Here is a 25,196-nt window from a genome sequence, read left to right on the forward strand (position 1 = left end):
CATTAGATTTATGATTATGGGCCAGCAGTTTTGGTGGAATAGTCCTTTTTTTTTTTTTTTTTGGGGGGGTTAAAAAAGAAAAAAAACCCCGGCCCTTAAAAAATTTTTTTTTAGTCCTTTTTTTTTTTTTTTTTTTGTGGCGGTTAATACAGGAATCAAATCCTGGACCTTAGAATAGTCTTTTTTAAAAATGTTTTTTCTTTATCTGACTTATAAGTTGTTTATTTTCAGTCTCCTGTTTTGATCCTCATTTTTAAAAATTCTACATATTTTACTGAATTGAACTACCTCATTACTGATCTCATGACTCCAAACCTTTATCTTTGAACTTAAACTTCATCCTTGGTTCCAGATCCACATATCTGTACACCCCAGACATTTCGGACTCATCATGTTTAAAACTGAACTCTATTGTTCAGCTCTACCTTTAATCTGCTTCTTTTCTTATACTCCCTATTTTGATCAACATCACTGTATCAGTTTTCTATTGCTGCTGAAACTACCACAATTTAGTAGCTTAAATAGTACAAATTTATCATCTTATAGTTCTGGAGGTCAGAAGTCTGCCATGATGTCACTAGGCTAAAACCAAGGTGTCAGCATGGCTGTGTTCCTTGGGAAGCTCTAGAGAGGAATCTGTTTCCTTGTCTTTTCCAGCTTTTAGAAGTTGCCTGCACTTCTTGGCATGTGTCCTATTTTCTCCATCCTTAACTAGCAATGTTTTGTATCTCTTACGCTGCAATGTCATATCTCTCTCTGATAATCATTGGGAAAGGTTCTCCAATTTTATGGGCTCATGATTAGACTGGGCCTACCTGGATGACCTCGCTATCTCAAGGTCCATACTCTTAATCACATCTGCAAAGTCTTTTTGCAAAATAAGGTAACATATACACAGGTTGCAGGAATTAGGGTGTAAACATCTTTGAGGGAGCCATTATTCTGCACAATCTACCTAGTTATACCCAATCACCAAAGTCAGAAACTTTGAGTTATCTTTTAATCTTTCTTCTTCTTCATGTCTTACCCTCTCACCTTGTCCTTAATCGGTTGGCCACTGTCCTGTGTCAATTTTATCTCTAGACTATCTTGACTTCATCTCATACTCAGTTTCCCCTGCCCGGTTGCCAGAGTCCTATCAGAGATATGAATTATTTGTACTTCATCATTACTTCATTTGTCAGCCACCTTTATCTTTCAAAACATAGATCTGATCATGCTGAAAGATAAAGGCAATTGAAGCAAAGTTTACTTAATGTATGGTAGTTAGTGTCTTTCTCAACAAGCTCTTAGTCTATCTTTTCCAGCTTCATTCTCTGTTCTATTGTTCTCCGGTTACACTTATCACTAGAAAGTAAGCTTTATGAGGTTAGGGAATTTTTTTTTGGCTACTCATTGCTGAATCTCCAATCTTAGAATAGTGCCTAGCACAAAGTGTAGTCAATAAATATTTGTACAACAAATGACTGAGTGAATATCATTCTATTTTCTATTCCCTAAAGGACCATGTACCAGCAGTAACCATTTACTGAGTGCTTACTATTTGTTAGGCACCTTGTTTACAATTTTTCAAGGTAAAAATCACAGCTGAGGAAGCAGAAACTCAGAAACATTAAGTAATTATCCTATGGTCATTCTATCTTAAACTAATTTCAGTCAGGTTTGGCTCCCACTATTCCACTAAATAACTTCTCTTGTCAAGGTCATTATGCTAACTTCAAATGATCATTTTTAAGTCCTCATCTTAAATTGACCTGTCAATAATATCTGACTAAGTTGATCACTTGCTCTTCCTGGAGACATACTCCCTTCACTTGGTTTCTAGGACATCACCTTCTTCGCTTTCTCCCTACTTCACTAGTTGCTCCTTTTCAGTGTCCCTTGATGTTCCCACCTCATCTTCCAGCCCAGCTATTGGTCCTCCTTTCTTCTCAATCTATATTTATTCCCTAGATCTGCTCTATCCAATGTGGTGGCCACTAGCCACTCATGGCTACACAAATTTAAAATAATTTAGATTAAATTAAAAATTCAGTTCCTCAGTAGCACTAGCCACATTTCAAGTGTTCAACAGCAACATGTGGCTAGTGGCTACCTTACTGGATAGCATACATATAGCACATTTCTATCACTGTAGAAAATTCTATGGACAGTTCTTCCCTAGATGATTGCACCCAGTTTTGTGGTTTTAAATACATCTATGTGCTGATGATTCCCAAATCTCTATCTCTAGCCCAGACTTCTCTCCTAAACTCCAGATTTAAATGTCTGTCTACTTGACATTCCTACTCAGATGTTTAATAGATTTCTCAATTCAGCACGTTCAAACCCCTCATCTTTTCCCCCAAAACTGTTCTACCTATAGCTTTCCCCATTTTAACCGATGGCCACTTTAGCCTTTCAGTTGCTTGAACCAAGAATGCTGGAGTCATCATAACTCTTCTTTTGTGGTGGGGGTGAAGCATATAAGTTGGGGATATAGTGAGAGAAAGAGAGGGAGAAGTAAGCAGAAACAAGATTACAGAAGACCTCGGATCTTTTAGGCCATGGGGGAATCACTGAAGGGTTTTCACAGGTTACCATGATCAAATTTGCTTTTTTGAAGGACAGTTTTGGCAGCTGTGTGAGAATGAATTGGGAGATGCTGGTGGGAAAAGCTGGAGAATAAAAGGCTACTGGAAGACTTCTAGAAAGATATGGTGAAAGATAGAACTAAAGAAATACCAGAAGGGGTGGAGAGGAGGGACTAGATACAGAAGACACAAAAAATGTAGACTCTTCAGTATTTGGTCAATGATTGAACGTGGATGATGAGGGTAAAGGAGGAGACCTTGATAACTTTAAGTGTTCTGGTTTTGGTGACTAGGTATAGTGGTTTAGGTTTGAGAAGAAACAAAGACTGATTAACTGAGAGTAAGACAAAAAACATGTGTTTGAGATACCTTTGGAACACCCAATGGAGATGCTCACTAGACATCTGGATATTCAGACCTGATACTTTCCTTGAATACAGTTGGTAGCTGAAGCCATGGAAGTAGATGAGTTCTATCTAGGAAGATCATGTAGCATAAGAAGAGAACCAAAAATAGAGTTTTGGCTGAGTCTCTAACATCCACAGAATAAGCAAGAAGAGTAGCCAGCAAAGGCAACTGAAAGGGACATTTTCAGAAAGGTAGGAGGAAAACAGAGGGGAGAGGCCAAGGGACAAATGTGTCTCAAGAAAAAAAGAATGGTTAACAGTGCTAAATACAGTAGTGGGACAGACAAGGTGAGAATTGATAGAGTCCGCTGTATTTACCAATGTGATTTTGCAAGAAAAGTTTTAGTATGTTGTAGTGAAGTAATGAGCCAGAGTACCTGGACCGAAGAGCAGAAAAATAAAGACAGTGACTGTAGGTGTCTTTGTCCAAGAAGCTTGGCTGTGAAGGGAAGGAGATAAAGGAGAACCAGGTCCAAAGGCTTTAAATTTATTTTTTGTTTTATCAGGAGAAACTTGACTAAGCTTATAGCCTATGGAGAAGTAGTCAGTAGAGGAGAAGCTGAAAATGGGGGGTTCAGGAGGATGGTAGAGAAAGAGAGAGAGAGAGAGAGAGAGAAAAAACTTATATGAGCTCCTGTATCTTTTATCATAGTATTATTCTCATGTATATACAGAAAAATAGATATCTTTTTAACACTAAATTTCTAAGGATGTTAATTTTTAATTCTTCCCACTGTATTGGTTCTAGAAATACTAATGATCTGAGATAATAATGGCTTCTCAAGTGAAGTCGTAACTGGTTTAATATTCATTAAGGATGTAAAGAATGAGTTCTGTGGGGAAAAAATGAAATGATGTAAGAATATGCCATCAAGAAGACAGAAGACACTCTACCAATAGTTTGACTTATGTTGTAACTATCTGGGGATCAGACTATGTAGAAAGCAGGAGAGGAAAAAAGCAGTTAAAGTGTTCAGAAATAATGAAATCCTCAAGGCTGAAAAGACATTATATTCCCAGAAAATGGGTATTTTTTACAGTAAGATTCTACACACAATGCTCCTTATGGTGAGAAACAACTCTACCCTGAGGCCCATTATGCAGTTTATCTTGAGTAAATAAAGACCCATGAATTGCACAGATTATTTCACTAAGAAGAAAGGAAGGAGTTTCTCCCTTGCTGGGGTACAGTGATCACAGTGGTGACCGATGAGAGGAATCAGACAGTGTTTTGAGCTCCAGATTTGATGTCAATTTTAAAAGCTGCTGAGCAAACAAATGAGAATCATCCTGGAAAATGATGGTGCTTTTCCATAACTGCCCTCTGACCATCACCTGCCTTGAGAGTACATCTGTCTCTTATGAAAAAGAAAGGCAAAAGCTGGGAATGAATAAACTCAAGTGGGCTTCTAGCATTGCCAGAGAATGTTGTCCTTTAGTCTGATAATTTCAGGGTTCTGGGGTATTTTTGTATTACTGGAGAGGGAAGAAAATGTCATGGATGGTAAACTGTGGGTGTAGGTTATATAAATGTAAGGACAAAACCTAGATACAGGGATAGGCTTTTAGAGCTTGGTTCAATTGTATACCTAACAAAGATAACTGTCACATTTGGTTATGAAAACATTAATAAATGTTTTCCTCAGCCTCCTACTACTTATTCAAACTGGCTTAAGGAAGAGCATCTATGAAAAAATTTTTTTAAAAATCCTTTTTTTTTTCATCTTTTTCCCAGCAAATTTTAAAAGTAGATGTTCTGATGAGACCAATGGAAAATGTACAGCAACTCTGTTTTATATGATGGTCAAAGCTAAGTGGAATACACAAATTTAATACTTTGTGCACATCTTCCTGTGCTCTGTAATTCACCATAGCAACCAAGAACATTAATTAATGCAGCAAACACTGGGAACAGCAGCTAGTTTATGCTGTATATAGATACAAAAGGACAACCAATTTATATTAGAAAAATAAACAAAAAATTTTTTCACATAAAGAACTTCTGGAAATCATTATATCTATATGTGGATAAGTTAGGCAGAAACACAAACTTTTTTTTTTTTTCCTTTTTTATCTTTTTTCGTGACCGGTAATGGGATCGCAACCCTCGGTGTCGCACCTGCACCACGCTCAATTTTCCTTTTTTATCTTTTTTCGTGACCGGTAACGGGATCGCAACCCTCGGTGTCGCACCCGCACCACGCTCAACCAGTGAGCGGACCGGTCTCTATATGGGATCCGAACCCTCGGCGGGAGCGCCAATGCGCTCCCAAGCGCTGCACTCTACCGAGTGCGCCACTGGGCCGGCCCAAGACACAAACTTTTAAAAGGCAACATTTTATCTACTTTGTGGATCATTACACTAATGGCTAAAATTCAAAATTTTGAATATACTTATAGATGGTAAAATTCTTATGAGCATTTATTGCAGGAAAAAAGGGCAATGAAAAAGGACTACTGCTTATATAGAAACAAAAATAAGCTGCTGCAAGAAGATTCTACTAAATTTGTGAAAAGTACTTCCTTTTTGACTTGACTGATTTTGGAATGCAAGATCATATAGCTCAATTTTCTCACCAAATGAAAAAGTTGCTGGGGTTTTTTTCTTTTTTTTTTTTTTGGTCAGGGACAAGAAGTAATCCTGGAGTGGGAAAAAGAGTTAGCCTGAAAAATAGGATATGTGGGAATCCTATCTGCAGGAGACAGATCAAACCCAATTTGTGGATATAGATATACTGCCAGCAGATAAATCACTAATTTAATAGCTAAGGTCTAGAAAATTTCTTTTTTGTGGAGGGGTGGCTAAAAAATGTCTACTAGTGTTCCAGTTTTGCAAAGTTGTATTTTTGCCATATCTCCTTTGATACTTTCTAATATTACAACAATAAAACCAAGAAGTTCTACCATGATGAGACTAAAATTATCATAAAGATGACTAAAATCAATGACTATTCTCAATGTGACAATCCAGGGCCAAGTAAATGGCTACAGCTGATAATAGGGCCAAGTGGATACAGAGCCAAATTATTGTATAGGGTTCCTGGCAAACTGCAAAAATCTAAATTTTCTGTAGCATCAACTGAATTTATTCTCTGGTTTAAATTTTCCAACTGCAAATCTTAGCATATCAACTGCTACAGATGCCTATACAATTTAATAAACATCTACTAAACACCTACTATTTGTAAAGCAGTTTTAAATGTCACGAAAACCTCAAAGATTAACAAAACATATATATATATATTTTTTTTTTTAATAAAAGATGACCGGTAAGGGGATCTTAACCCTTGGCTTGGTGTTGTCAGCACCACGCTCAGCCAGTGAGCAAACCGGCCATCACTATATGGGACCCGAACCCGTGGCCTTGGTGTTATCAGCACCACACTCTCCCGAGTGAGCCACAGGCCGGCCCACAAAACATAATTTTTATTTCAAGATTACAATACCTAAAACAATACTAATGGGAAAGATAGATCTATATATAACTAACTATTGGCTCAATATCCAGAGGTAACGACTATTAACAATTTCTTGTTTATTCTTTCAGAAATATTCACTGTATACATACATACATACATGTGCTTGTGTGTATATATATAAATATACTTATTATGTATATATATGTTTAGTCAAGACCATATTTATGTATACATGCATACAGTCACATTTATGCTTAGTTTTTTTCACACAAAAGGGATGCTATAACATCTTGCTTTTCTATCCATGCATACAGGCACATTTATGCTTAGTTTTTTTCACACAAAAGGGATGCTATAACATCTTGCTTTTCTATCCAGTATATCTTAGAATGCTTTGCATATCACCCCATGAAGAGTTATGACATTAAAAAAAAAAAAAGAATGCATAGTATAGTACTGTAATTTAGGTAACCAGTCCTCTATTGATGGATATTTAGCTTGTTCCCAGTTTTCTGATATTACAAAAAATGTTTTGGTGTACATCCTTGTTTACATATCTTTGTGTATTTGTGCAAATATATCTATATGGTGAACTTTTGGAAGTAGAATTAGGTTGGAGTCTTTTCAAGTCCTCTGCAGTTTTCCTTCTGTTAAGCAGGGCCAGGAGGTGATATAGATATCTTCTGTGTCTCCCACTGTGTCTCCCATTTCTCTGCCTTCTTCCTTCAAAATTTCCACTATTTTAGAAGCTTATATGTAGTTGCACTGTTTTCTCCTGACCTCCTTTCCTGGTCACTCTTATTCCCTGAAGACTTTGGCTCTGGGGTACTGTCCTCCTTTTCGCTCCTCCTTTCAGGATTTTCAGTGACTTTAACATCAATGTGGATTAGTCATCTAACATCCTGGTCTCTTCACCCACACTGATCTTTTTTCTTCCATTCCCCACCCCCCCTCAACAACCCACATCCATGATTACAACCTAAACGTCTTCATTACAAGTAACTGCACCACCTATGAAATCTTAAATTCCAGAGCGCTTTCTCTAATAACCACCTCTCAACTTCTAATGCATCTACACTAATACACTTCCGTAATAATTCTTTGACTTCATCAAGCCTCCAATCCATTCACCAATACTACTTTTTTCCCTATCCAATGCCATCCTCCTGTTTTCATTTCCCTAAATTCTGGTTGGACCCAACTATGTGCCTCCTCTGCATTTAATCCAGAGCAGCTAAAAGATGCTGGAGAAAACCACACAACTAAGCTCATTGGCTTTATTTTAAATTAATGACCACAAAACTCCAATGGGCAATCAACCTTGCCTAGTAGTCCTACTTACATTTCCCTAGTAAATCTGATTCCTAGCCTACAAGATGACAATCTCACAATGTTTTCTCTTTTTACCTCTTACCTTAGCTGATAACTTGGCATATTTTACTGAGAAAATCAGACAGGATGGCCCTCACGTTCTCACCATCAAAACTATAAACCCACTGTATAAAACTATAAACCCACTGTATTTATACATACTCTATTTTCCCTACTGTTAAAATGAAAGAAGTACCTCTGCTCCTATCAAAGGCAATCTCTCTGTTTGTGCTCTGGATCCCCTAAGAACTTCACTTCTGCAGCTCTTCCTGTTTCTCTTCTGCATTATCTATTTCTCCTTCTTTACTGGATAATTCTCATCAGATTACAAATATGCTCTAGAATTTCTCTTTCCCTTGAACCCATAATCTCTTCTAGATACCATCCCACTTCTCTGCCCCCTTTATGCAAAACTTCTTAAAAAGTGTTATATATACATTTGCTGTCTTCATTTTATCTAATATCCTGTAAACCTCTCTAATTTGGCCTCCAACCTCACTGAAACTGGGGAATGAGACCATCAAAGACCTTCATGTTGCCAAATCTGATGGATTCTTTACTTTCTTCTTCTTTACCTCTCAGAAGACTGGGCACAGTTTATCACTCACTCGTTGCTCCCTGGTTTTCCTCCTACCTTTCTGCTTCCTCCTCAGTCTCTGTTGTTGGCTCCTTATCCTCTACTCAGTGCTTGGTTCAGGGCTCTCTTCTTTTCTCTTTTTATGCTTTCTCCTTAAGTGATCTTATCTAGTAAATGGCTTCAAATATCACTGACATCTTTTCAACTCCCAATTTAGTATGTGAATTACCATTTGGTTATCTAATAGGCATCTACAACAAAATCTAATTGTTATTCTTCACTTCTCTCTTACCCTGTTCCACCAATTTACTCCATTAAATAAGTCTATTGATTCTACCTTCTCTTTCAGCCTCCTATCCAAACCACTTTCATTTGTTACCTGGACTATTGTAGCTGCCTCCTCAGTAGCCTCCCTGCTTCTATTTTTGCCTTCAATAATCCATTCTCCCCACAAGGTGATCTTTTAAAACATAATACAGTTTGTATCACTTACTTGCTTAAAGCTCTTCAGTGGCTTCCTATGACATTTAAAACAAAAACAAAAACAAAAACAAAAACAAAAACTTCTTTACCAGGGCCTACAAGGCCCTTTGTAATCTAGCCCCTGCTTATCTTTTCAACCTCTTCTTTCTTCCTCACTCACTATGCTCCAGCCACACGGGGCTTCTTTCTGTTCCATGAACTTGCCAAGTTCTCTCTTTCTTCAAGGCCTTTGCTCTTGTGTTCCCTATGCTTGGGATGCCTTTTTTCCTAATCATTGTGTAATTGGCTCTTTCTTGTAATTCAAAATTCATCTTAAAATGGAGGATCTTTCTCCATTTAGAGTAGCCCTCTCCAACCCCATGTTACTTTGCAGCTTATTATCCTACTTATTTCCTTGATAGCACTTATCTCACTTAAATTATGTTCTTTATTTGTTTGTTTACATGTTTATTCTGTCTCCTTCATGAAAGTTCCTGGAGGGTAAGTACCATGTCTTCCCTGTCATTTCTTTTTTTTTTTCCTTTTTGTCTTTTTTCGTGACTGGCAACGGATTGCAACCCTCAGTGTCGCTTGTCTTTCCTGTCATTTCTTTTTTTTTTTCCTTTTTGTCTTTTTTCATGACTGGCAACGGATTGCAACCCTCAGTGTCGCGCCCGTACCAGACCGGGACCGGCAACGGGATCGCAACCCTCGGTGTTGCACCCGCACCTCGCTCAGCCAGTGAGTGGCTGGTCTGGATGTGGGATCCGAACCCGTGGCGGGAGCGCCGCCGCGCTCTCAAGCAGCACACTGTAGCAGAGCGCCACCGGGCTGGCCCTTTCCTATCATTTCTATATCCCCAGCATCTACAACAGTTCTTGACATATTGAAGGCATTCAATAAACATCTATTGTATAAAAAGATGAAGCAATTGAATTATTAGCTGTATACATTTTTAAACTATAGTGACAAATACTAACAAATGCTGACAACAAATAAATGTGCATTTTGTTGGAAGAGTATCATTTTGGGCTTTCTTTGGGAATGAATCATACAAAATTAGAAAGGTTTGCTGTCACCTTTACACAATATATTCTTCTTGTGGCCTATGGTTTCTCATTAGCAATAAGTAGCCAATTTCTGGGCCGGCCCATGGCTCACTTGGGAGAGTGTGGTGCTGATAACACCAAGGCCACAGGATTGGATCCCTATAGGGATTGGTCGGTTAGCTCACTTGGGAGAGTGTGGTGCTGACAACACCAAGTCAAGGGTTAAGAGCCTGCCCATGGCTCACTTGGGAGAGTGTGGTGCTGATAACACCAAGGCCACAGGATTGGATCCCTATAGGGATGGTCGGTTAGCTCACTTGGGAGAGTGTGGTGCTGACAACACCAAGTCAAGGGTTAAGAGCCCCTTACTGGTCATCTTTAAAAAAAAAAAAAAAAAAAGCTAATTTCATGTTCTGTAATTCTTATATGAAATTCATCAGCAAATTAATGTTTTTACTTTTATCACATTAATTAGAAGGCTTAGGAATAGAGTCATGTTTTTCAAAAAAAAAAATGCCTCTCAGATAGGTGAATAACTTTCATCTGGTTTTCATTCTTCCCAATTAGCTGACATTTATCTTTTAAAAAAAAAGCTGGCCGGTAAGGGGATCTTAACCCTTGACTTGGTGTTGTCAGCACCACGCTCTCCCAAGTGAGCCTCTCAGATAGGTGAATAACTTTCATCTGGTTTTCATTCTTCCCACTTAGCTGACATTTATCTTTTAAAAGCTGGCCGGTAAGGGGATCTTAACCCTTGACTTGGTGTTGTCAGCACCACGCTCTCCCAAGTGAGCTAACTGGCCATCCCTATATAGGGATCTGAACCCGTGGCCTTGGTGTTATCAGCACCACACTCTCCCAAATGAGCCATGGGCTGGCCCTTAACTGACATTTTTGAATCTTGATGCCAAGGTCCTCAAACATTTTATCTGAATGAATGTACTCTCTAAACTTAACAACAGATGTTCTGCCTCTCAGCCTTGGATTTTTAAAAGATGATTTTTTTCTGTTCTATACCAAATTATAGAGTTTTTTTTTAATGTACAAAATGAAAAAATACTTTACAATATAAAATAGTCACCTATATACCTCAAAACATTTTCTCCTTTCAGAAATTCACTATATTTATAAAACACTATACTTCCAAGGCTCTCATATTATTATTAACTGAAATAAGAGAAGAATTATACCAATAGCAAAATTTTCACAATAATCTATCCAATAGGATTCAGCTACACATTAGGCCCTTTATAACATGTGGTCCAAAAAAAAATATATAAGAATTTTTAACTAGGTAAAATTTGAATATATTTAAAATTTCAGTACCCCAAAGATACACACAATCAAAAAAATTGTTCTAAGTTTTGTTTTTATTAAAATTAACTAGCCACCGGATTAAAATAACAACTAATTGCTTCCTTTAGTTAATATTGAAAAAGAAAGCCAGCCTTTTCTCCTGTGTAACAAATGGCCTTTATTAATTAGGTCTCTCCGTTTGTGTGCTGGCCACATTTGGCAAAGTCCAGTCCTCACCAAAAATAGTAACAACCTGCTCTGGATGACAATCAAGCAACAAATCTATTTTTGGCTTTAATGTTTGAAACTCCAAATGTCAGATGCCATAGAACTGAACCTTAAATGGCATACGTAAATTGGTCTGATAATAAAATACAGAGTATAAGAATCTTGGGCCCTCTGAAACACCTGTTTCTTTAATCCAAAACAAATAAATGTTTCAGGCTTAGCAGGGGAATTCATACCTAACACTGATATATATAAAACCAAAAGAATCTTAGAACTGAAACAACAGAGGAGAAGCAGCAGAATAATATAACCTCAGTTTTAGTTCCTAACATTACTCTAAGTTGTATATTTGTTCAGTGTTTCTGGCTTTTATTATTAATACCTTTGTTACTTTACCTGTCTCTGAGTGTGCTGGGGCCTAGATAAGGATATAGATTTTCCTTAAGCTTTCCTTTGATGAGATTGTCCAGGGTTTCATGCAGGAAAGGCTGATGCTGTGTATATACATTTTCTACTCCCTAAAACAGGAGAAAATGGTTCTTGTGTCATTTTTAAGAAACTAGCAATATAGCAGTTAATGATACTCATATTAGAAAAGAACATACATTCAATAGAGATCTCATGGGACAGATTCAAATAGGAATTTTAGGAGATTTAAAAATTATATAATCAACCAGAAATGTTCCAGTCTCATAAAAATACTCTATAATTTAAAGCTAGCTGTTGTACAGGAATTTTAATAATAATGGAATTGCTTAAATCCTTTATCATGTCTTCACTGACTCTCACCTCTTCGTGAAAATGCTAAGTGAAAGGTAGAGCTAATAAAAGGAAAAGACCATGTAGAAAAGGGGATTGGAAACACTCAGGGAAATAGAAAAACTTCAGTAAACAAGAAAGGCTAGCAGATTAAAACTAATTTCTGACCACTGTAAGAAAATAGGTTAGTATTTTTAAAAAATCAAATGTTTGCTTCATCTTTAATTCCCTTCAAAGAGAAACTACCTAACACATCTTAAATTATAAACAAATGGAATAAAATAGCTGTTTGTCTTTTTCCTCCTGAGTATTTCCTGGAAATATCTCCAATTATTTCCTTCTTAGCTATTTGGTTCTATGCTAATACTGCTCCAACATAGAAATCAATAAAAGAAAAAGCTATCAAGAGGATGTCTATTTTAATTTCATTTAATTGACATAATACTAAATCAGCAGCAATTCTGAAGATACTTTGAAGATCATATTCATTCACTTTCAGTCTCAGGGGCTTCAGCTATTTCTCACTTAGGAAAGCATGAAGGAGATGTCTATACCTTTAGTCCTTTGAGGAACTGTTTGGTAATAGCCACAGCATCTTTGGGACTGAAGAGGTCACTTCCTCTGATACGTTTACCACCATATTCAACAACTGCAGACACGAGCTATAAAAAAGAGAAAACAACTTTTTATTTCTTAGTGGTCAGGAAGCTCATTTAATAAGAAAATAATTTTATTAAGGAAATGAAGACAAAAGAAGACAGAATTACACATTTCTGTTAATAAAACAGTATGATTCATCATTTGTTAGAGCTGAGAATATAACAACAGTGTTGGCTTCTGTTTGATGGGCTTAATATATAAATTTGGTTACCTTTCGAAACTTCTCAGAAACACCTTTATTCCTGAGGTCCACCATTAGTCCTGGCAGACTATTGCTGTTGTGTCGCTCATAATGTAGAGCATAAAGCATTACCAGGCGGGCAGCATCAAACTCTGTCACTTTGGGGTTCTGCAAGAGCCTCTTTACATTCTGAAGAAAGATAGAACTGGTATTTATCCCCCTTTCACTTGAGTGATCTATTATATAATGCTTTAGATCTATAATTATTGAATAGTAATGATAATCTTAGTTCATGACTGAAATTAACACTATGAGAATGTACAAGTCATACATTTAGCAATAGTCTCAACTATAGAAAATTAAATGACTTTTTCCTGAGATAAGAATTAAACAAGGAAATATATTCCCATTGTAATTGCTTTAGGACAAAAATGAATTTAATAAAGGATAGTTCCTCTTTTCTTTTTCAATAGCCTATGTTATAATTTCCTTGCTGAAATAAGGAACATATACTATTTCCATCACTTCAATTAATACATCATACAACAGAACTGACCAATTGACTCAAAACTCTGCTGCTTTCTCTTAGTATTAATGATTAACCAGTGTGAAATGGTGACAAATTGGTAGAATTTTATAGACGACTGAGCTTAATCTCCAAGATCAGGGTTAACAATATGTCTCAACATGGTTGACAGAGATATGAGTATATAATAGCAAGTAATCTCTAAGTTGAGTAGCTATGATCTCATGAGGCAGATACTGCCAGGAAAGGAATCACATATAGGTCTTGTCAATCCTCATATAAAAGGCCTTCCATACAGTACAGATTTCTATTTATTATATAGCAGAACGAATAATCCAATTCAAGCAAACAAATACTCTTTGAGATCCCATAAGGCATTGTGCCAGGCACTGCTGGGGATACAAAGATGAATTAGAGACTATTCCTGTCTTCGGTGAGTTCACAGACAATGGGGTGAAGAGGCATGAAACTAATATAATCCTTTCTGCTACAAGGCATGTTTCTTTAATGTCAAGATTAGTAAATAAGATTGGTAAATATGGAAATGATGTCAACCAATACAGAAAGCATATTGGTTTCTATGTAATTTTTCCAGCATGGATAGGCTTCCTTATGATTAAATAGAAAGCTTTACCAATATGTTAAGAAAAAAAGATGAATTTCCTACAGAAGTATTTTCTACAAGAAGTATCTGGTTTTGTAGCTTCAAAAATTGCTATACTTTTCACTATGTTAAGCTATCTGAGGAAAAGACATGTGTAAATAAACAGGACTCAAAGATATTTCATTGTATTAAAAAGCAAAACAAAACAAAATAACCACCAAAAACTGATTGATGAAGAAGGCTAGCTACATATAGTATTTTTAATTTTTATGAAACTAGTCTATTATGAGTAACAAATATTTTGTTTTCAAGACCTTATATCTTGAAGAAAGCATGAGCCCCAGAAATAAGGCAGTAGAGGATGAACTGATTCTGTTTGTAGGTGCAAATGCCAGTGGAGATTTAACTGTGCTAATATTTTTTTTAGGATTGCTGTTAATTTAATTAGGGTTGTGATTACAAAGTTATATACATTTTTTTCTTTCTTTTTTTAGTTATGTAAATTTTAAGTGTTCTGCTTATAACCCTATTCTCACGTAATCTCTGTTTATTTTTAGTGCATTATTTTGTAGAATGTGAGGTTTTTCAGGAACAAATATGTGGTGTTACAACAGAAACGTATGTATGCAAAAAGCACAGCAAAACAAAAAACAAAGCTGAAAATCAGTGCAATATAGGGGAGGGGAGAAAAAGTGAAGACAAAGTACATCTGGCTTTGAGCAATCAGGAAAGACTTCATAAAGGAGGTGACATTTGCGAAAGGCCCTGAAGAATCAATAAGAGAGTTGGAATTAGTATGTGAGACTGAAAGCAGTGATGCTATTAATAGAAATATGGAAATCAGACGGAAAAAATGGCTTAGGCAGAAAGATTAGCAAGAGCCTTGGAGAGCACTGGCTTCTGAGGACATAACAACTAAAATTTGTGTGGTACTTTACAACTTACAAGATGCTTTCACATAGATTATCTCGTTAGTACGGTACAACAACCATGTCCAATGTGTAAGAACTCTTCTGTTTACACTGCATAGAGACTATGAGATGAAAGATTAGCAAGAGCCTTGGAGGGCACTGGCTTCTGAGGACATAACAACTAAAATTTGTGTGGTACTTTACAACTTACAAGATGCTTTCACATAGATTATCTCGTTAGTACCGTACAACAACCATGTCCAATGTGTAAGAACTCTTCTGTTTACACTGCATAGAGACTATGAGAATACAGGGAACCTTCCAGGTAGCTTTCAAGTAGAAAGCTATTTGAGAAGGATACTATTGTTGCTTTTTTGGGTTAATAATTCACTACCATCATTCTTAAGGGATGAAAAAGGAATACATTTTTCTTCTGTAGATTTAGACACCACATTCATAAGAATTTCCTTACTTTCTTTCCTTTTGTGGTAACTTTTTCACAGAACAGCCATGGAATACAGCCGATTTAGAATATCTGTTCAAATGTTCCACTATTTTCTACTGTAATATGAAGAAATTTCGGGGTACAAATTATTGACCAAATACATACACACAATTCCATATGTATATCAATCTACTTGGCATAAGCTTAAAAAATTAAGAAATCCCATCTCGGATCTCTGTTGTCACTTTTCTTATAGGCATAACGTTTCATTTCCTGCCCTTATAGTCACTCTCTTTTTACCTTAAATCTACTCAGTTTCTGGCTGACCTGTGTCTGTACATTTAGGCAAATCTGAAATAACCAAGTAACTGTAAACCCACAAAACTGGCATGGAGATAGACTATTTGCAGTAATCAGTTTGTACCCTTCCTACTTGCTCCCTTCACTTGGATCTTGATTCTTGGCTATTTTCCATTATAGAATCCACTCCTTAAGATTGGATACTGGTATTTAGATTCCCTGGCTTGACTCTTAGCTCTCCCTTGAGGACTTGGCCCTGATCTTACATAGGCTTACTCTGAGTAGACTATTTTGCCTACTTTCAAGCCCTTAGGACCCAACTCATGGCTCAGGTCCATGTTCTGGCTAAATTTATCCATTACCTCATTAAAAGAAACCTGTAGGTACAAGCTGGGTTCTTTCTACTCTTTCAGCTATATCAGTCCTTAGAGAAGCAGGGCTTTTTTGTCTGCCTTGATCCCCTGTTATCCTTTACTTCATTTTGAACTATTTCCCTCATGGCTACTAGACTCATCCATTTGACAGACAATGGCATACATTATATTGAGATTCCAGGGTACTAACCAGGAAGAGGAGAAAAAAGAATCAGAAAGACTTCTAATTATATAAGTTTATGCTACACGGTAGTATTTATTTGTTGAAAACATAACTGAATTATATAATGACTTTTTGGTTTCTTTTTTCATATTAAATTTTCCATAAGCCTTGCAACTATCTAGAAAGAAAAGTACACTGTCACATAATAACAATGACCAAGTAAAGAGCAAAATAGAAAACTATCATCTACTTAAGAAGATAGGATTCAAAAACCTTGCACTGAACTCTAACATTTGTGTAGGACTGATTAAGGAATAGGAAAAGAAAAGCAAAAATATTATCTTTGGAGGTCAAGTTTCCAAAAGGGACTAACATTCATTCACAAGATATCAGTGAGAAAACAATTCTTCTTTTATGTTATTTAGAAGTTCTTTCATTGTTTCTGGCTGACTACTTTTACATTTTCTTCTATTAAAACTATGATGAACATCAAGGTCAAGAGTTCAGATCCCTGTACTGGCCATCCACCAAAAACACACAAACAAAACTATGATGAAGCAGCATAGCAAGGAAAATTTTTATGATGATATACATACATTTTAAATTATTGTAGAAATTACAGGTGAACTCAGCAATTAAAGATAGTCACCATTTTTTGCTTTATTTTAACCTACAGTACAAGATCCCTTCCTTGCTATTTACTATCACATTAATGTGATAAATGGTCAATAAATAACAAAATAAATCAACAGATTAGGATAGCAAGATGGAATTGGCAGAAGTTTTCAACATGCTGCTCTGATAAAAATGAGTCTAATCTGACAATCTGAGAGAACAATGCTGTAGGACTATAGGGAGCTTATCTAGGAAAAATGATAGAAAGTGGCAGGACCCAATTCTACTGACTGGTAAATATATCTGAAAAAAGTAGGCAAAATAGTCTACTCAAAGTAAGCCTATGTAAGATCAGGGCCAAGTCCTCAAGGAAGAGCTCACTATTCTTTTTCTTAATGACTAGTCAACAAAAAATTTAGCTTTATAGCAGGTCTTATGCTGGTCAACACTGTTTCTGAAATACTGGCTAAATGGTTTAGAGAAAAAAAGGACCAGTTTTACTCTTAACTGATCAAAGTAAAATTGTCAGTTCAATGTGTCCCCCCCAATTTTCTTATGATTTTAAAGAGAACTAAAAAAAACCTTTCTGAAATCAGGGAGAGACCCAATGTCATCAGTAGAATAAAGAACATGTCCTGGATGCCATAAAGAAAATAGAATGTACCATCAAATAATAATACTCATAATGGTGATAATTAATATTTGTTGAAAGTTATAAGTACCAGGTACCATATTAGGTGCTTTCCATGCATTAGCTCATTTCACCCTTACAACAATCTTTGAGGTAAGTACTATTTTTCTCCTGTTTTACAGACAAAAAGACTGAGGCTTAGAGTGGTTAAGAATCATTTTTAAACCCAAGCCATCAAAGGGCCAAGCTCTTAGCTACTATTCTATATTGCTTCAAATAGAACTCTTCTTCCTCATTTTTCTAACAAAGATTTATTGTCTTTACTACGTGTCATTAACAGATGGTTTGAGATGTTTTAACAAGGTCAGTAAAGAAGGAGATAAAATAGACTGATTGGGGCCGGCCCGTGGCTCACTCGGGAGAGTGTGGTGCTGATAACACCAAAGCCACGGATTCGGATCCCATATAGGGATGGCCGGTTTGCTCCCTGGGTGAGCGTGGTGCTGACAACACCAAGTCAAGGGTTAAGATCCCCTTACCGGTCATCTTTAAAAAAATAATAATAATAAAATAAAATAGACTGGTTCCTCCCTCCAAATGAAAAGCTGTAAAAGCGGGGTGCAGAGGTAGGAATCGCTCACTTTCGGAAGATGTTTTTCTTTTTTTCTTTTTTTTTTAAAGATGACCGGTAAGGGGATCTTAACCCTTTTAACCCTTGATTTGGTGTTGTCAGCACCATGCTCACCCAGTGAGCAACCGGCCATCCCTATATGGGATCCGAACCCGTGGCTTTGGTGTTATCAGCACCGCACTCTCCCGAGTGAGCCACAGGCCGGCCCTATGTTTTTCTTCATAGTATGAAAAATCTTCATTACTAATCAAACGAATCTCTTCTGAGGATATGGATATGTTTCAATGGTAGTATATTGCATTTTGATTCTACAGAAATTCTTTCCAAACCAAATTTTTGTTAGCCTGTAGGATAACTAGTTAGAAGTGGCAGCAATTTATAGCTTAATTTTTAGTGATATATGAACATTTTTTCTTACCATGATACACTTATTATTTAATAAAGCAAACCCCATCTCTATTCAAAAACCTTAATTCATTGCTGCGTGATGTATTATTATCTAAGGTCAAGCCAAGTAATGCTATAACCCATCTAGGGGTCAGGCCCCTGGCATCCACTCACTATTAAACAAAAGTTCTCTTTATAGACTATTTAAATCATGTTGCCAAAGAAATTCTTTATGATGGGGGAGTAAACTGTTCACTGTAAAACCCCAGTACCCTGGGCAAGAAAACCTTCAAAAGATAAGTTTTAAAAATATAAAATGGATCACAAATAGAATTCATATTTTAAAAGTATCAACTTTTCTTTTAAAGTGAACAAAAAATAAAGTTTCAGGCAAGGAACTACAATAACTTTTTCTAACTGTTTTCCATATGGTAGAGACATACAAATAAAGACACTAATACTCACTAATGGTTAAGTTTGGTTCCATTGTTTTAAAGGAAAAAATCAAATGATAAAGAAACATAAGAAAATCTAAATTTAGTTACAGAACAAATTTTTGTTTTTATTTAGTAAGAGTCAGAAAACTAATTTTATTGATAAATATAGAAACATTTCTATTAAATATAGAAACAACTATAAACTATTACTAGAGATGTTGTTTAAACTTAGTTAACCACGTTAAATAGATTATGATATATCTTTACAAAGGATACTATTTAGTGATTAAAAATAATGAGTCTTCAGGTTCTCATCTGAAACAGTCTCTGAGATACATGGTTAAGTGAAAAAACAAAATGCAGAACTCTGTGTACAGTATGGTACCATATGAATTAAAAAAGAGAGAAACACATAGGTACACACACAGAAACTTACACATACATGGAATAACTGTAAGGAGGCATACAAAACTATTAATAGATTCAGTTTTTACTATACATCTTTTTATCAAATACTTATGTTATCTATTTAAGAATGAGAATTTAATACAATTAAAAAATAAAGTCAGCCTGAAGAACTTAGAGTTCTTTGTGAAGATTTAAGAGTACAGAGACAAAATTAAAACTGTGATGACAGAGGCACTTTACATAAAGCAAATAGCATCTTTATGATTTTCAAAATGATGGTGTTTTCGGAGAAAATCTTGATAAACATTAAAAAAAATTAAAAACCAACAATTATAAATCCTTGGTATAGCTAGAGTACCTATGGGTGGATTTCTTTCTTTTGGTTGCACCATGTATTAAAAAAAATTTTGCTTAGAGGAAGGGAACCAACATTTATGAAGCACCTATCACATGTGAAGCATTTTATATATCTCATTGAATCCTCTAAACAATCTGAAAGTTTAAAATAATTATCCCTAAGGCTTGGGTAAAATAAGTAGTTTTCCCAAAGAAACTTTGGTAAGTAGAGATAGGATATGAGCCAGAACAGTCTGGTTCCAAAGCCTGTATTGTTTCCAATATACCAGGCTGACTTTATTTTATAAAGTAAAGTAGAATTGCAGCAGGGAAAAAAAGAAATTATGTTTTTGAATATGCCATCCTAACTAGAAATGTGCTTCTTATAAGTGCCTTGGAAGTGGCTTTCTCCCAAAGGACTCTTATTACTAAATTACTTACTTGTCAGTGACACCACACATTGTCATTTCTCAGGAAACTTGGAATTATCTCTGATTTGTTCTGTCTTTCTATGTTTATATCCAATCTGTCATTTACTAGTTTTCTCCCTTTGAAATGTATCTCAGATTTGCCCCTTACTGTACATTTTTACTACTATCACTATAAGTCTACGAGCCTCTCTGACTTCGGTTTTTTCACCTCTAAAGAATCTGTACTAGATTAAGTTTCCTAAAATACTACTTTCATCACATCAACTTTCTACATAAGATCCTACACTTGATCTCTTTGCCTACCTCAGCAAGTGAAAATTCCTCTTACAAGCTTCTTCATAAACTGGTTCCTGTTTACGAATTCAATTTCATCTGCTATTTCTCTTCCACACCCACACTCAACAGGTCAAACTATTTATTATTTCCTGCATACTTCTGTATCTTTGCATTTGCTGTTATCCCTGACTGGAATCCTCCTTCAAATTCTGGTCATTCTTTATATTGCCATCTTAATATTGCCTTCTCTCAGAGATGCTCCTAATAACCTCAAATCCTATTATAGTCAGTATCACAATTTTGAAATTAAGTCAAAATTGTGATACTGACTATAATCTTACCTTGAAACATTATCTAAGTTTTTTGTGTGTGCTTTAATTTTGTCCCTTCAACTAGACTACAAACTTCTTCAGGCCAGGGTCTGATTATGTCACTTTTATTCTAAAAGCCTCTGGTAGCTCCCGTTTTTTTAACATTAAAGCCCAACCTCCTTTCAATGGCTATAACCTGGCCCCAACCTGTCTTTTTTGTTTATCTAAGACCACTCCTCATCTTGTACCCTCCACTAGCTACACTGAACTATTCCCTTACATATATATTTTTTTCACATCTCCGTGAATGTTTCTCCCTTTTCTCTGCTTGGTGCACTCTTACTTATTTATCTGTCCAGACCCAGTTTTAATGTCATCTTCTCTAAGAAGCTCTAAGAAGCCTCATTCTTGGGGAAAACAGTGTCCTTTCTATGTATTTCCACATTCCTTGGTAAATACCTCTATTATAGCACTTATTGCATGGAATTATAATTACTGGTTTAAGACTCCTTTTCTCCTACTCTAGTGTGAGCTCTCTGAGGAAAAAGATGGTATCTTACTCATTTTTGTACTCCTAGGTTCTCATAGCAGTATGAACATGTAGCAAGCAGGCATTCACATGTTTATGGAATGAAAAGCAGATCTTCAATTATAATTTTAAAAAAATGTAGATATGGGAGAGTATGGTGCTGACAACACCAAGTCAAGGATTAAGATCCCCTTACTGGTCATCTTTAAAAAAATAAATGTAGATAACACATTTTAATACACATTATATTTTTAAAAATCTTCCTAACAACCTGTGAGATAAGTATTATTATATCTATTTTACAAGTGAAGAAACTGGTTCAGAGATAAAGTTAATAGCTCCAGGTTACAAAGATAGTAAGTGGTAAACCAAACATTAAAATCCAGATCTTCTGACTGTAGTCTAGCACTCTTGCTAGTAGACTAGGCTGCCCTCATTAATACTCAATTAACTGACTGAACCATTGGAGATTGCACATTATACTTCTCCTGTGGCTTTTATATATCTATCTTAATACTAATTTGTGTTCTTGTCTCAACTCCTTGCTAGACTCAATTCTATGTTGGTGATGAAGGATTACTTGCCTTTGTATTTCTTGCTCTGCCTGGCACAGTGCCTTAGACATAGAAGGTGCTCATCAAATTGGACTGACCTGGAGAGCACTAGAATGGTCATTTTGACAGGCCAGTTCTTGCTCAACCTCTGAAACCTCCAGCAGATTCCTTTCACTGACCAACCGAGACAGTTCTCCAACCACTGTCACATGCTTTGACACAGTCCCAGACATCTTCTTAAACTGCGGATAATTCTCAACAAAGGCCTGCCATGGGAAAAACATCAATAGGAGGTTCTGTTATTTTTTAACTGAGGATAGGCATGTATAAAGCAAGAAAAAAACAACAAAAACAAATGGGGATTGGGCCGGCTGGTTACCTGAGTTGGTTTGAGTGCAGCCTTGTAATATCAAGGTCAAGGGTTCAGATCCCCATACCAGTCAGCGTCCCCTCAAACCTCTCCCCCCCCAAAAAAAGCATGGATTGTTTTTCTGCCCAGACTAAGGCACCTACAACTCTCAATGACATGACATTTTGTATACTTAAGAGGAGAAGAACTGGTATATGTCAGTAGACTGGGTCTTCGAATTGTCCAAATACGACTAAAGAATGGAAAGAAGCATATGGCTTACTATGAAGTTTTCACTACATTGTTTACTAAAGAGAGACATTACAGAAAATACTCTCAAACCAAACAAAACTTAGACCCAGAAGATTGTAAAAATGTTGCTTACATGAATAGCTCCAAAATCTCACGTTAGTCATCCCTGTACATGTTTGATTTACCTTCATGTCTGCTATTGATTCTAGTTTTTGCTGCTCTTTCGGTTTCTTCTTCTGAAAGTCTTCCATGAGATTCTTTATATTGCTACCGATCTCAGCAAAGTTCAGGTACATATTCTGTGAAGAAGGAAGTTGGAAGCATGTTCATCAACTACTGTGACTTTCAGACAATTTAAAAGAAGTGAAAAAATATCCTGAACACAGAATTGAGGGGCAGGAAAATTCCATTTTAATTACCAAATTTGGACATTAGCCAGGACACTGGTGATGAATACCATTACTGTTCTCACAAAGAGCCACTGGAAGAGAGGGAAGTAAATAACTATGTGATCTCTATGAAAAAAAATATTGTTAAAGGGTCACAATCCAAATCTTCTGCCTTCCCTTGAGATGCAGCCTATCTATAGGATGACTCCATCATCCTTTCGCATAAAATCCCATACCTGCCGCAATTTGAACAAGCCAATATTGACCTTCTCATATATAAACAACAAAAAATTTAAAAATCACCTACATTAGCGTAGAATTCATCATTTTCAGCAGATAGGACCACTTCTCTTAAGTCTTTACTGATCCCCGGCACTCTGGAAAGATCAATCCGATTGTTGTTTATGCCTAGTAATTCATGGACCATGGCCTGATATGTCCACTAAATAAAGACAAAACATGGAAATAGTTAATGTTCAGGAAAAACAAAAATTGATAATATTCTTACTAATTAGTATTTTTTACATAGACATTCTCTTTTTAGTTCAAATTTTATTAATACTTTGTGCTATAATAAGCATTAAGACTGTAATTTTAATTGGTTAAGTACCCAAGGGTCAAAATATTTCTAGATTTCACAATTTTGGAAGAAGGGCAGCAAGATTAATATTCTTGATAGAAAGAAAACAAAGTAGATCCATCATTAGCTCTAATTTTTGCCTGTGAAATAAGTGTATATTTTTGGCTTCACAGATAGGTCTATATTTGTACTGCAGTGACAAACTGTATCATTTCCTGTACGCTTGTGGTTTTCTGCAGTGTGTTCTTGCAGATCTGAGTGGTGCTATATTTATCCTGGGAACACTAATATTATCAAAAAAAACCTTGTGAGTTGATCAAAACACTGGCATACTCAGGAACTTGCCTCTGAATCCGTTTTATTTTATATTTTTACTAATATAAATTGTGAGGAAAGATTTGATTCCAGTCTTACAAAATGTGAATTTATTTGGTAAAACTAGAAAGAAAAAAACCCCAAAACTTTGCCGTTTTATTTTATATTTTTACTAATATAAATTGTGAGGAAAGATTTGATTCCAAGTCTTACAAAATGTGAATTTATTTGGTAAAACTAGAAAGAAAAAAACCCCAAAACTTTGCCTTCTCAGCATTTATAAAGAATGGATTACTTTTAGTCATAGGCCCATTAGGGAAAACTAAGTATTTTCCAGCAAATTAAATCTAGAATCTAAGTCACTGGCTGAGCGTGGTGCTGACAACACCAAGCCAAGGGTTGAGATCCCCCACTTAGATTCTAGATTTAATTTGCTGGAAAATACTTAGTTTTGCCTACACTGGCTGAGCGTGGTGCTGACAACACCAAGCCAAGGGTTGAGATCCCCCACTTAGATTCTAGATTTAATTTGCTGGAAAATACTTAGTTTTGCCTACACTGGCTGAGCGTGGTGCTGACAACACCAAGCCAAGGGTTGAGATCCCCCACTTAGATTCTAGATTTAATTTGCTGGAAAATACTTAGTTTTGCCTAAGGGGATCTCAACCCTTGGCTTGGTGTTGTCAGCACCACGCTCAGCCAGTCAGTCAACCAGCCATCCCTATATGGGATCCGAACCCGTGGCCTTGGTGTTATCAGCACCGCACTCTCCTGAGTGAGCCATGGGCCAGCCCAATTATTTTTCTTTATATAGTTTTTTATATTATCAAAAGTTTCTTTAGTGAACATTTATTATTTTGAATTTTAGGAACACAGGGCTATCTTATACTATAGAGAAGTTTCATTCCACAGCCACAGATTTCCCTTAGTATTAACACTATTATAAACTGGGAAGAAACTGAAACATAGTCTATGCCTTCCCCTATAAATTCAAAATCATTATTAATAAAGCACCCCCTATGTGCAAGGTACTGTGCTTATACTTGCAGAACAGCAAACACTGGTGAGATACAGTCTTCCTTGAAGGAATGTACAACCTAGGAGAGGGTGAACAACCAAAGGTACAACATGGCAAGAGCAGCATGAGACATAAGATAGACACAAAGTTCTACAGTGATTTTAGGGAGAAAAGAACATACCTGACTGAAAGAATATAGGCTTCAAGGAGATGTTAGATGTCTTTTGAGTGGTTTTAAAGAATTATTCTGATAGGTAAAGATGGGAAAAGAAGATATTCCAGAGTGTAGATGGCAGTCATGAAACCATGTGGCATATCTATGTTGTAGTGAGCTATGTATAAGGTTTTATATGAGGTTTGACCCACACTGTGAAGGCTCTTGGATGCCAGATTCAAGGGTTTTTTTTTTTTTTTTTAAAAGATGACCGTAAGGGCATCTTAA

General features: G+C 36.1%; 1 protein-coding gene across 1 annotated transcript in view; it reads right to left on the reverse strand.

Annotated features, from left to right (window-relative positions):
• VPS45 (vacuolar protein sorting 45 homolog (S. cerevisiae)) overlaps positions 1–25,196 on the reverse strand; it is a 74,587-nt gene that overhangs the window by 40,030 nt on the left and 9,361 nt on the right. The window contains exons 8-13 of the mRNA XM_008584817.1: positions 23,149–23,283; positions 22,638–22,751; positions 21,950–22,117; positions 13,013–13,171; positions 12,696–12,803; positions 11,779–11,900 (exon numbers count right to left, since the gene is read on the reverse strand). Coding sequence (XP_008583039.1) covers positions 11,779–11,900; positions 12,696–12,803; positions 13,013–13,171; positions 21,950–22,117; positions 22,638–22,751; positions 23,149–23,283 — 806 coding nt within the window. The remainder of the gene's footprint in view (positions 1–11,778; positions 11,901–12,695; positions 12,804–13,012; positions 13,172–21,949; positions 22,118–22,637; positions 22,752–23,148; positions 23,284–25,196) is intronic.

This window comes from Galeopterus variegatus, unplaced genomic scaffold, assembly GCF_000696425.1.
Source record: "Galeopterus variegatus unplaced genomic scaffold, G_variegatus-3.0.2 Scaffold103, whole genome shotgun sequence".
Lineage (NCBI taxonomy): Eukaryota > Metazoa > Chordata > Mammalia > Dermoptera > Cynocephalidae > Galeopterus > Galeopterus variegatus.